At 39.8% G+C, this 14,141-nt stretch overlaps 2 protein-coding genes and 1 long non-coding RNA gene across 6 annotated transcripts in view; 2 read left to right on the top strand and 1 right to left on the bottom strand.

Moving 5' to 3' along the window:
• The window catches only part of LOC145438357 (transcobalamin-2-like), a 204,357-nt gene that overhangs the window by 54,173 nt on the left and 136,043 nt on the right, over positions 1–14,141 (top strand). The window lies entirely within an intron of this gene.
• Positions 3,485–7,198, bottom strand: LOC145437692 (uncharacterized). Of its 4 annotated transcripts, none has more exons than XR_013914720.1 (5): positions 6,463–7,198; positions 5,606–6,155; positions 5,345–5,433; positions 5,221–5,284; positions 3,485–5,160 (listed from the first exon to the last, which is right to left on the bottom strand). It is a non-coding gene; the product is annotated as an uncharacterized LOC145437692 (long non-coding RNA). The 4 variants fall into 4 exon arrangements; XR_013914719.1 differs by having other exon boundaries at positions 3,485–5,095; positions 5,606–5,692; XR_013914721.1 differs by having other exon boundaries at positions 3,485–5,095; positions 5,606–5,692; positions 6,644–7,198.
• On the top strand, positions 9,707–12,651 carry LOC145438384 (uncharacterized). Its single transcript, XM_080315792.1, has 3 exons — positions 9,707–9,836; positions 10,734–10,922; positions 12,297–12,651. The coding sequence occupies exons 1-3, from the start codon at positions 9,770–9,772 to the stop codon at positions 12,383–12,385; spliced, it is 345 nt and encodes a 114-aa protein (XP_080171918.1). The 5' UTR covers positions 9,707–9,769; the 3' UTR covers positions 12,386–12,651.

Here is a 14,141-nt window from a genome sequence, read left to right as displayed (position 1 = left end):
GACTAAAAAAAAGGTCATCTTTCCGCTCAGAGCTCAAAATACCGTTTTTGCTAGGTCGGTGACTAAAAAAAAAGGTACTCTCTCCGCTCAGAGCTAAAATCACCGTTTTTCACTCCGAAATACCCGTCGGAGCGTCACTTCTGTGCTAATTTACGGCATATCACTCGCAATTTGCTCTAATTCTGACCTAAATTTTCAAAAAAGAGGACAAAATCTCAAAAAAGAGAACAAATCCTCTTAAAAGAGGACGTATGGTAACCATACCGTTACCATACTATAGACAAGTCCTATAAAGTATGGCCTGCTTCTCCTTGTACAATGTATCTACCAAACACTAAAGATGGCATAAGCAAGAACATCAGGTCAGGGATTCACTACGGTTAATGAAGATGAGGCGAGAAACGTTACATGGAAAAGTAAAAGCACCGTGGTTTGAACCTTAATAAACACGCCACTCAGAACCATAAAGGCTCCCCGAATCGGATACATGCGACCGAATAGGATCAATATATCGTTCGAGATGATTCAGAGGAAGCCCTATTTTCGTCCGTCATTGCATAACTGGTCATTAAATTTTGTTTCTTTTGCAAACGCTAGCCTACAAAAACTATGGATGGCATGCATAATACAACTAACAGCCTAACACTTTTTACCTCCCCGGTATATATTGTGCGCGCGTCTCAATAAACTCGCCCACTGCTTTATCTGAGAATGATAATGATCGAAAATGCACGATTTTAGCGTTTATCTAGAAGCCTGGCGCTAAACTGTCCGAACCGAGCCTTTAAAACGTGAAACCGCGCACCACAAGACGCTGGTATATTTCCAAAATACAAGATGACAGGGAATGATTTCAACTTATATGGCACAACATTATCAATTATAACCCAAGGGAAAATTGATGTATTTACTCTACCGATCGTGTAAGTATAAATTATCGTGTGGCGACTCAACTGTGAGTTAAACTGAATATCCTATCTCCGCGGTCTTGAGCAAGCTTTATGTGTTATAATCCGACGGAAATCGGCATTAACAACGTCATTGGCACCGTCATAAGTCTGGGTGAACCACACACGTCGTAAATATTTGTATCATCACACAACATGTCGGGAAAAGATTTGGTAACATATTTATCGGGTTTTGCCAAATGTAATTTTCAACGTTATATTGGACACTTCTGGAATAGTTGCAGAGAACCTTTACACCAGACCCGCGTAGCTTAGGATGTGATATAGTGCGGGTGACAAGGGTTACTTTCCGGCTCTACTCCAGAACTACAGTTTTTCTATCACACTATACGTTGGTTCACAAAAAAAGGTAGTGACTTTCGTTTGAACCACGAATTTCCTATTTAGCGTCATTTATGCCCATTTTCAATCGAATCCATCCGCTATCTTAGCTCTAAAAGCTGTAAAGAAGGACGAATTGCCAAAAATAAGGACATTTTGGCGTCCTCGGAGGACATTTTCAAAAACCTGAAAAAGGAGGACAAATCCTCCTAAAAGAGGACGTATGGTAACTCTAAGGGTGACCAAATATCGAAATATTATTATGACGCCATATTTGTGTACAAATGTACTAATTATTTCATCATATCAAGTTTGCATACCTACCAAAACAATAGTGAAATTCCGTGTTGATGCGACATGAGAGTGCCTACGTATTGTGCAGCTATGTTGGATGTCAAACGTTTAGTTTCATAACTATCATCTCATCATCATCATTGGTTTATTAGCAATTACACAACAGAAAATGCGATACAATGAAAAGAAAGGAAGATGTCGAAGCGACTAGGAGTTGTCTATGGAATCAGACACTCTCCTTGGCCTAGGCGATGTAAAGAGGAGGCATGCACACTGAATGAAAGTAAGAAAGATAGTATAGAAAAAGTAAGCGACAAGAAATAGGGCGGCATGTCATGGGAAGCGAGATCGATATGTCAGTCGTGGTCCGGTAATCTTGAGGATGGTATGTATTTATTTAGTAGTAATCAGGCAGCATCGAACTCGGTCAAATTGATATTTCGCGCAAAACTTGAGATTTCGGTCTATAACGAGACGAGCTCTCTTTCGCAGAGCTGATGCCGAGGAAATACGACGATGCAAAACATATCATATTGTCATTTTCGATATCACGGCTATTTCTTGTCGCATTCTTCTTCTATACTATCTTCTTTACTTTCATTCAGTGTGCATGCCTCCTCTTTACATCGCCTAGGCCAAGGTGGGTGTCAGATTCCATAGACTACTCCTTGTCGCTTCGACATCTTCCTGTCTTTTCATTGTATCGCATTTTTGTGGTGTATTGAACTGATAAAATTGCTAATAAACCAATGATGATGATGATGATTTGACTTATCATTACAGCTACAGGGCGCGTATTGGACTGTTTGTATCGTCGACATGTAACTAGAAAGATATTTTGTGTAATACTGACATCTAGTGGATTTCATATGCATAATGGACACAGATGGAGTTGGAGATGTTGACCAGGGATATCTAGAACTGCTAGTTTCTAGATATCCCTGATGTTGACATACTTCCAATGTAACAGCGCTGACCTGAATATGCGAGCTCTGAGAACACGTGCCTCGCAGACTGCCTGTGCCGTCACGTTTGTGGTTCCGAGCGCGGCCTATATTTATGCTTTCGCGCATGACGGAATTGGCACCCTGCCGGGACAGGTGTTACATCCAGAATTCCTCTATTTGAATGCAATTTTAGTTACTCATTTGTAGACATGTGATCCACTCAAGTTAGATTTAATCCTCATTTTATCACGTGAAGATTTGTGATTGTGATGACACAGAGCAGCATATTCATAATGCATGGATACAGTCTGCCTCTACATCAGGGGTCGCCAACACGCAACCCACGAGATCGTATTTAGCTGCCCGCGCTCTGATTTGAGATTTCGGAATAACGATAAGTAAAGTATTTAGAAATCCTGAAATTTATTTCAGTTTCTAAATGTTGTTGTTGTTTCAAAGTAAGCTATTCGCCCGTGCCCGACATCACCATTCCCCACACAATTTTGTTTTTTAAGTTGTAAAACTATGCCATAATTGTGTAAACACTTTCCCAAAAACATGTTTTATGATCCTGTGGACAATTAGCCTACCAATTAGCCTACCAATATAGCCGACGTATATGATATGGGATGGTTGGAACCCTCAAAATAGTCGGTTCAACAGATATAGTACGTAGATATATCGTCAAATGAGCTATATTTGCCTTATATTTTCAATTGTCAAAGTCAAGCTACTATGACGTCAAAATTGAATATTCATGACGTCATGGCTGAAAAAACATAAAAAAAAACATGTTTTTAACAAGGGCCTTGTTTTAGAAATGTTTGCTTTTGATTTTTGATTTCAAATGCAACCCTACATGGTTCAGTTGAAGATAAGTCAGTGTAGTACATAAAGCAGCGGTCGGGAACCTTTTTCGTCCGAAGAGCCATATCGACCCACTTTTTTCCACTTAGGGTGGATTGCACAGATGCCGATTGAAAAGTAATCACCGATTGCCTTAATCGGCGATAATTTAATCAGCGAGCAAGGTCACCTGGTGACTCTGTGGTACAGATACGGATTCGCCTGTGAGTTATCTTATCGCGGATTACTGACGCAAATCGACGCAAATGACGTACGTTAGCAATCAGCTGTTTTCGTTCGGTGGCGATATGAACTGTGTCGTCATAACGGAGAGATGAGCTCTTCATAGATATGTATGTTTAGTTGATGTCATGTGCGTATAGCAGCTAACTAAGCTGTTGCTACTGCACAGTGTAAGGTTATGAACGTCAGAACAAACGTTTTGAGGTTATGAAAAGAGGTATTGTAGGAATAGCGTACCAAAATCATCGTCTTATACCGGTATTGCTGTGCCAGAAACTCTACTGCAAATTTCGTATATTGCATGACATTTATCTCATTACTCAGGGATATCTAGATCTAGATAGATACTTTTCAGATAGAACTATATTTTGTGTTTATTGGTGCATTAGTCATGATAGCCGCTTCACCAATGTGAAGATATACAAATTGAGCTCATACACACACATTTGCATACCGTACCATTTTGATTTCTCCATACCAATGACAATTGGCTCTGCGGGAGTGTAGAAGTAAATTTCAGCCATTGCAAGGATCTAACTGTTGTGCAATGTGACGATGTTATCATATAATAAGTCATATGCATACATGTGCTCAAGTGCTGTACCAACAGTAATGCATTTATGTTACAATTTTGCAATGCAAAGTTATCTGCTGTTACCCAGTTGAGTAATCTTGTTTGCTGACAGCCGAACCCCACTTCAGTTTATCAAGAATTTGGTCAACCATAAAATTCAATACAACCTGTTTTATAGAGAGCTACATTAATATAGTGCAATATCGACTGAGAATAACAATGGATCCATACCTCAATGTTCTTGCTACCCTCCAGATGTTAGAGAGCCTAGCAGAAGAGAGAGTGCCAAGAAGATTGGTCAAAGACCGAGCAAATCCATTGGAATATACCCTGGAGGTTAGCGACACCGATAACGTGAAGGCACAACCGAGCATGACTTCAGCGCAGACAGATTGTTCAAAATCACTTCTCTACAATGTCTTGAGTATTTCATCTCGTGTTTGAACACCAATAACCACACATTCAATTCCTCGTCAATTATTTTTATTACGAGATCCAGTAACCTATGCTGTAGTCAGAATTGGACAACTAGAAAATCAGCTTTTCAAAATTATTAGACTATGATGATAATTATGGCTGCATATTTTTCCAAATTAGAATAGAATTTTAGACACAGTAGTTATTTTTCAATTAAATCAAAATAGGGATTACTGAATGAATATGTGAAAATTTTGTAATCTGCACAACTCTACTAAGTATTGTAGAGTTCTACTGTAGAATTTTCAGCAAAACCAGAAATTAAGTCAGAAATATATTACTGGCATTTTGCACTTACTATTCTAATTATACAGCCAATTAACTAGTTGTCCAAGTCTGGTTTTTGTGCTATTTCGATTTGTTGCTGTATTTTCTCAATTTTGCAGTTCTTTTTCCATTTCCAGTTTCTGGTACTTGATATGCATCTGTAATTCAAAATATTTCATTCTGATATCATGCTGCTCCTTTGCCATTTCCAGGACGCTCATTTCTGAACACCACATTTTGATCACCAACATTATAGTTAAAATACGATTTTTCAGCAACACACCTGGCTCTCTTTTTCAAGACAATTGCCGTTGAGCTTTTTGTGTTCTCTGTTTCATCTTGCATATCTGAATGTAGTAATGAATAAACTCTGGGTTGCATCACCATCATTGTATGCTAACACTTACCGGTCTGGTGTTCCATCCTGAAGTCTGTCGAGGGAACTGAAGGAAGCGTCACATCGCCATCAGCAACGAAAAGGCAGCAATTTCATTTGCTGCAAGAAAACTATGGTTAACAACAGTTGTATTGATTCCATAGAGTTCAAATTCAATAGAGGAATGTTCATGACAATCAAAACAACCCGCAATGTTCTATTTGAAGTATTCGTGTGGCTATGTTAGTACCAACACTATTCATATGGATTTCAAAGTAGTACCTCGACTTACCATCGCTGTTGTGACATGAAGAACCAGCCTCTGTGTTCACATCCTCGTCGATGATGAAGGTGCAAACTGAATCTTCGGAATATGCATCTGAATAAACATTTTATTTAAAAATTTTAGTTAGAAATACATTAGATAAGTTACTTTCAAATGATTTTTTCACGGTTTATCTTGACCCCGCGAAACATAGGAAGGATGGAGGACTAAAATCATGACTTGACTCGAGTTTTAATAGGATGAATGGATTTGACTCGAGTCACTGCTTCAATATGACATACGATATGAGAAATCCTGACTCAAAGTCAAATCTTCAAGTCAAGTTGCAAGCCTAACAATAATAATGGCCAACGATACTGCTAAGGCACCTGCACACGCACAGTAGCAAAGCCAGACTGTTGCAAGTTAAAATTGGATGCAAGTTCCTCTGCCGTTGGTTGTAACATATTAAAAAAGTTGATGTCCTAAATGCACTCACCATTGATCACGTGACTATTGAATACGCAATCGTAGTCATACCGATGTTTCAAACATTCAATTTGAGATGGAATAAGGTCTGAATAGTGATAATAAATATACCAGTGCTATAAAAATCAATTTCAGATTAGGAATTTGCCAAGCAGTGTTCCCCATGTGTCGTTTTCGTATAGCTGATGACGTGCAGCAGTCTCTGGCTGTGGTTAGTTTGTTGTGAATTACAAAAAGACAATGAATCCATGTTTTTCATAATCATCAAAATTTGTCTATTCAGTTCAAAACGAGCGTTAAAACGTGAGTATGAAGCACGCAGAGAGTCACGATAAACACGGATGGAAACAATACATCTCCTACTGCGAATTTTAAAGAATTGCCAGTAAAATTACCTATCAAAAACCTTTTCCAAGGAGTTCGTCAACTGGAGGTGGGCCAGTTTTGGCCCGTTCGACGCGTCGTGATGCATATATCTTTTTTGCTTTTCGTTTCAAATTTTTCAATACATTCTGGATTTGGCCAGTTGTACGGCTGCACGCGCAGGACTAGTATTCATAGCTGCATATTTCTTACTCATTACATCTCAGGCCGCATCTTTTGTTTTGCCATCAGTCTTTTTGTCTTCCTTGGTTTCAATGTATTCTTCTATCAATTCAATTATTCTAAACTCTTCTTGTCTGTTGCAATTTTCCGTCCTCGTATTTTATTACCAAAGTATACTATCGAATTCTGTACAGTGTACACTGTACAGTCTGTAAAAAATGTCATACCGGTAATCATAGCATAAGGTACTATCGGCTGTGGTAGGCCCACGCCCATAATATGCGCCAACAGTTGTAGTAGTGTCTGAGTACAATATTTTCAGCTAATACCGCAACTGCACGTCAGAGCATCCAGTTAACACCATCTCAATACCAAATACTGGTGTACCTATAGCCAGCCCGGACCGCAGTCAACGCGAAGCACACAGCCGATTAACTTTCTAGACACCTCTCTCGGCGGATAACATTTGGCCGATTAAAATTCACCGATTAGTGGCAGATCGGCATCTGTGCCACGGAAGCCAGCCGATTACTGACGTTTAATCGGCGATTAGGGATTAATCGACATCTGTGCAATCCACCCTTAAACTCTCAAAGAGCCATACATGTCAATGAACTGTTACGTCTCAATTGAAAATTTGAGGCGTGATGGTAGCACTATAGAGACTGTAGTCTCTATTGTAGCACTTATACAGACTCACTACATGAAGATTCGTCGTGTGCGCCTCATTTTCTTGGTAGAAACTCGTAGCCTACTAATCATGCTGGTAACCTTATTCGAGCATGCGAAACTTGAGTTACGAGAACGTAGCTTCGTCGTGATGCTCCGTTTAAATGCGAGAACCAATGATCACATGCGTAAGTGGGGCCAAACATGATCACCACAGCAGTATAATCCCCAATGTTCGGTGTGATACATCAGTGACGTGGGGTCAGGGGAGGCAAGTGAGGCAGTTCGTCACCTGTCGCCAGGATGAGTGAACGAAAATTTTGAAACCACCAATTACAGTTAGTATTTCTATCCATTATTGTTCATGAATGACTGAAGTTTCAGCATTTTCCTCCCAAATTTAGGCGATTTGCAAATTTATTATTCGACAATGAAGCCCAAAACGAGAGGTAGGCACAGACGGGCCAAGTATTCGGCGGAAACATAAAACGTTGCGCTACACGCCTATATTTTATCACCGGTACTACAAAGCGACTTGCCAATCAAGTACGTGGATAGCTATGGCGGTATTTGTATTTCGAGTTTCCAGGGCGGTTCATTTCGAGCCGTAGATCAGGAAGACAGTGCGTAGGCCTATATTCTATAACTGCGCTGTGATAGCCATATCTGCTGTTCTCAATGATCAATCAACGTATCGTGCAATCCAAGATTTCGAGTCGAGTACATCTAATTCGCGAGTGATATCGGCCGCCGGCGCGACAGTAACTTTAATATGGAGATTTTGAAAAGAGGGTCCGAGCACCTAACCCTGAATACGGCATCTTCTTTATCTCCCGTGTTCATACGGTCACGAGAATAATTATTCTGGTCGTGATAAAAATTTACCAACAGGATGCTGCAATATTGATCAATTCAGTAAAAAATTAAATATTTGGCAAAGAGCCATATCTTACACCCAAAAGAGTCATATATGGCTCGCGAGCCATAGGTTCCCGACCGCTGACATAAAGGGATGCTTTAAGAATGTCGAGATTACATGGTGGCATGTATGAGTACAAGGGGGTGCGTACTAGGCCATTGCAATCCAGCCAGGCATTGGTATCTGCAATTCGAAACAGATTTTCCACAGTACTGCTATATATCTTGTTTGGTGACTAGGTCGCAAACAGCTGATCAGCCTGACTGCACTTAGATAAGGCGGCAGTTGTAAAATATTCATTAGGCTCGCTCGTGCTTACGTTACTATACTGTGTGTCGGGTGTAGAGTAGAAAAGCTGGATAATATTCAGCTTGTCCACAGTAGATTGAAATTAGAATTATAGCTACACAGATATTAGCCTACTAAATGAGATTAGATTAGAATTACTGAATTTGCAAAGACTTGGAAATACTGCAAAACCAAGCTCAGTTCATATCATATCATAGTTTATTCTAATATGCATGAAAATGTCTGTAATTGAAGCTTGACTCGTTTCCCCGTATACGGTTCTCCTGTAGCATTTTCAGGAAGCCCAGAAATTAGATTAGATAGAAAATGAGCGCATAGAAAGATTTCACAAACTAGATTAGAATTGGATTACTGGCATTTCTTTCTATTTATCACTAACTACAAATATCTATAGTTGTCGAAGTCAGGAAAAGGAAGGCGACATCGGAATTACTTTTCTTGTGCAGCAGCTATAGTCACCATCAAGTTGTCCGGGGATACCCTAAATAAAGATTGTTATTTACAACCGCGATTGGTCAGTTTTATCCCCACGCAATCATATCCATTTTTCGTTAATTTCATGGCTCAGTAATGAGTGACGTTGATCATAATCCACAAATACATGGTAGGAGCGCATGTGGATAGTAATTATGCTGTGTACACCTTGATCACTACGAATCTCCGATGATTAGTTGTGTAAAATTTAGTATTGATATGAGAGTGTATAGCTGGATACGCTCAGTTGTAAATACACAGCTACAGCGTCTAGGCTACTTGAATAGAGCAGCTCGAATGTGAACCCTCAGTGACACCAAATGAAGTCTAATCTAGAAAGATAGCGCCAAAATGTAGAAAGTAGCCACGGAAATGCTTGGAATTCTTCTTGATTGCATCATCGATTAAACAGGCCGTTCTCGATTCATCGATAGGAAATGCGATGTAGTCTCTGACAATAGCCTCCAGCTATTTAAAACACATGTCTGATCGTAGCTGACGCCTGGTTCCACAGCACGGGCGTGGTCTTCAGAAACGAGCTTATGCGCTCTGCTTGGGTGTATTGATTTTTGATTTATTGGTTGAACCTACGTATTCGACTGCATCAGCGCAGACAGATCCAATAAGGCTCGCTACATGAGCTCGGAGAGTTTAATTTAGTCCATCGATTCCTTGAGCTCGATTTAGAACTTTGATATGGAAATGTGTAACATTGCTTTTATTTATAGGTGATCTTTTTGAATTGATCGGGTTTTAATTTTGGTAGCATCGCAACACAGTCAAAAATGAAGATATTCGTCCTATGCCTGTGTGCAATTATTCTGAAATGCCAGTATGCATCGGCCGGCGAAGGTGAGTACCAATTTACGATTTCAAATTGTGAAACGCGCGCTTCGCAATGATAAAATAACTAAATTATATCTTTTCTTCGTCATTTGAAAAATTCAGTTCATTAATCTAAACTAATGGAGTGTATATAATGTCCCACCCTCCATGCAGTCGACGTGAAAAATGGTATTACGGCCATTACACTGCTTATTTAAAACACATCAGTTCTTAACGAATGCTTATAAATAGGGGAGATATTCAATTAATATCCATATTATAGAAGTATATGTTATAGCAACTCATTGTCTTATCGATAAATAGATGATGTTTCTTCGAAAATTTGCCCCACTGCAAAAACCCTGAAAGATGGAAAATGCTATACCAGTGCACTTAATATAGGATTCGAGTACAATTTCCAGTTGTCGCATGCGATTTGCTGCATCGATCCGCTTTTCTTCTGGAATTTATGACACCCGCTTATCAATATCCGCTGTAAATACCTTCCGAGTCAATAAAACGATCGATTTCGCTGGGAGATAAGTAGCTTCAGCCTATGTTTTGTGAAATGTATGTAATTGAAGGGGCCTCAATTCAGACCTGGAAAACTGGAAGATTTTCAGATTCAGGATTAGAATTGCGGAATTCGCGAAAATTTTGGCATTGAATGAAGTTCAGTTCGTATCAAATTAGACTTCCTTCTCGTAAGTATAATAATGGCAAATGTCTGTACAGCAAACTTGGTTCGTTTCCCATTATACTGTTTACCTGTAGCATTTTGAGGAATACCAGAAATAATACTAGAATTATTATTATGGGACGGTTCTGAAGTCTAAAACGAAATTCAGCCAAGCGCCGAACGACTTTCGTCAGAAATGATTGTTACACGATATAGCAGCATTAACGGGAATTTATGATTTTCAGCTGTTGTCCCCTGTCCGGATAACTCGACATCTCCGGATTGTAAGACTACGACCATCGCGCGCGCCACCACCACTGCTACTCTTGTGTCCACCGATATGACTTCGAAAACACCCGCCTCTACAAAAGCGACCGAATCTCCCGTGCCCGAACCGGAGGGAGCATCCAATTCCACGGGTGCCCCAATCACTAGTAAGTGATCTATCAGTGATTTATTCATTATTCAGGGTCGCATAAAGCAACATGTCCATAGATTTATTTTAACAGAAAATCTCGTTTTTTACTCATCGCCTGAAGCTTGATTTAGAACAGGCAAAGGCCATGAATTCTGCCATTGGCAGACATTTGTTGAACAATTCTGTTTGTGCGAAAAATGACGGAAACGACTGATTTCGCGTCGTCGGGAGATGCCGCTCACACTTTCATTTGTGTGCCTCGGAGTCGACTTCCATCAAAATATGCCAACCAAGTTTTTTCCCAACAGAAGGAGTTCGTGCACCATCTAAAATAATACGTTTAGTTTAAGCGATCTCTTCGCCTCCCTAGATTATTCGAAATTTCATACCGGTGACGTTATATTTGGTGATACGAATGTTGTATACAATGTTCTTTCCAATCCTCTACTAGTTACCGACGATTTTCAGCTGTCCCCTGTTCCTGACGAGTGTCAGCCGAAAAATTCGAGTTTATTTCAATGTGAATTTACCTTTCAATTATTCAATTTTCTGATAGGCATAATTGTTTAGTGTAGGAGTGTGATCGGAGAACTATCTTACCCTACTTTCAGACATTTTCGGCCTTTCGTCATTACCTATAGATGTGATCAAAGTACTTATCATTAGCTTTTCCTAAAATACTGAAAATTGTAAAAGTGGAAGTAGTCTAAAATCATAACCACTTGAGTAAGTATTGCAAGTAGTCAAAACCTACTTGAGTACTACGAATAAGTATAAGTCGTTACGACACAATGTATTTAAGACGTTCCTTCGGTATTGGTCTTATCAGCCCGAATCGAAATTTTCATTCTTGTTTCGGCTTTAAACGTACTTAAGAGCTTTTTGGAATTGTAGTTTTCATGATCTGTGAACTGTGGAACGTGATTGATGATGTCTTCCGAAATATTACGAAGACCTAAAGACTCTGATGATTACGGAAGTTACTGCCGTGACGCAAATGATCTTATAGGCGATAAGCGACACTATTGCGTGTGAATAAAACAAACAAATGATCTGTGAACTGTGAGACGTGATTGATGATTATTTGTCCTGACCCTCTGGCTGGGTAGATCTCACCAATGACAGAGCTGTAAACAGTAACACCGATCGCCACTGGCCCACTTCGAACAAATCTCTGCCGTATTGGTTCGTTTTGAGCTATACAGTGCTCCTGCAGCATTTTCAGGACAACCAGAAATTAGATTAGAATGAAAATTAGCGTATAGAAACATTTCACAAATGAGAATAGATTGCCTGCATTTCGCTTTAATTTGTCTAATGAGACAACTGTAGAATTATCACAATGTCCAAGAGTGTAATCTCTCCATATCCATGCAAAATTTCATTTCAGCTACTTCGGGAAGCAGCACCGTGGTCGGATCTCTGATCGTTGCCCTGCTGAGTCTATTTCCGTGCCTCGTTCTTTTCGACACGCTGTAAAGGTCAAGTCAACTATAGTATCATATCGAACCGGGAATGATGCATGTATTGAGAGATGCTGTTATGACACGCTTACCCGATGAATATGATTTACGTAAATATGTAGGCAAATACAGCATAGGTTCCCTCGCTTACGGAACACTCATGCGGGATAAAAATTGTCACTATTTCAAAATTTGGCGTGGTTGCAGTGTTACGTTATTGGTTGTTATATTCGTCTGCTGTTATTTATCGCCGGAATTTATGAATGAATCTGTTGGATATCATTTCCCGATACCCTTCTTCTTGCGTTTATGCTTTGAACTCGCGAATGACTTGTTTAATTCTCGGTGATGATACAGGTCCAGACGTATTGTTTACAGGAGACATATTTTGATTGAATCTAAATGTCACGATGACGGTTGGATTGGTATTCGTGAGTATTCGGTGTCAATTATCAATTGTAGAAGACCTCTATCTGTACTCTATAGTTGATCACTCACGATTCAACAAGTGATGCAGAGACTTTATTGTGCGTCCGTTCGCCGAAGCGGCCAGAGACAGAAAAGCTAGCTATATCACAATTATATAACTGTCACAGGGACCAGTATAGAGCACGGCTGCCCCATAAATGATATATACTTCTATATATGATACCCCAACTGCAGATTTATGTAGCACAGCTCACTTTCGTTCTAGGGTTTTGTCACACACTGTTTACGCGGAACGGGTCCGATGAGCAGCCTAGATCAGCCTTCAATTAGGGCTGGGCAAAATCGAGTAACTGAGTGATACGATTCTGAATCACGTATTTTGCTTCGAGTCGAGTCGAGTATTCGAGTATCCCTCATTATGACGTCATAGCAGACTGGAATATGCCAAAGTTCAAATATGTACCTTTTATGCCTCCACAAGAATATAACGTCTGTTATCCATCACTGTAAATATACTTTGGAATTTTTCGACCATGCCGATTTCGTTGAAGTTTGTGGCAACGCTGTCGGATGATCAGTAGTTCGCAAATGTGTTATTTCCAGCAACGGTTTATAGCTTTGTACTATATGTTTCGTATGCTCGGACACGACTAATCAAGGTTTCAATGCTTCTACAGTGGAAAATACCATCAATACTATAATCTCCGTTGATAAATTCACTTTCAGTGACGGGGAGCGTATAATTTTAGTACTCGGAAAAATCGTCTCTTACTACTCGACTCGAATCATTAAAATTAGTACTAGATTCAGATTCGAATACTCGAATCATTGTGCCCAGCCCTACCTTCAATACTTGGGTAATTACAGAGTCGACCAGCCGGACTTCATTGGTCTTGCAGCGGTGGACCAGAGAGAGAGAGAGAGAGAGAGAGATTTGTCCAACCGTAAAGAAAACATCATTGGCACATGAAACAACAATATATGAACTTAACGGTATAGGACAGGGTGTGACCGATATGACTCTGGGTAGGGTCAACTAGTCTGATCACACCCTGCATTAATAAATACAGATATCGTGTCATAAATTTGGATGCACTGGTTGGGATCAATCAATTCAGCTCAGCATAAAAATAAAATACTGAAGAAACTAAAAATTTGGTGTGAGACTAGCGGATCATTGGTAATGGGAGATGAGGTGACTGAATAATTCCTTTTTGAAGGAGTGGTATGGGAGGTCCCGTATTGATGAAGGTATAGCATTCCATATGACAGGACCGGCATAGTCGATCGATTTCTTTGTGAGGTTACTGGTGGGTCGATGAAAATAGATGTTGCATTTGGAA

The sequence above is a fragment of the Botryllus schlosseri genome, chromosome 4 (genome assembly GCF_051294905.1).
Source record: "Botryllus schlosseri isolate E-star chromosome 4, Bs_hap1, whole genome shotgun sequence".
Classification (NCBI taxonomy): domain Eukaryota; kingdom Metazoa; phylum Chordata; class Ascidiacea; order Stolidobranchia; family Styelidae; genus Botryllus; species Botryllus schlosseri.
The sequence above is the reverse complement of the archived record's forward strand: the minus strand, read 5'-3'. Positions and strand labels throughout refer to the sequence as shown.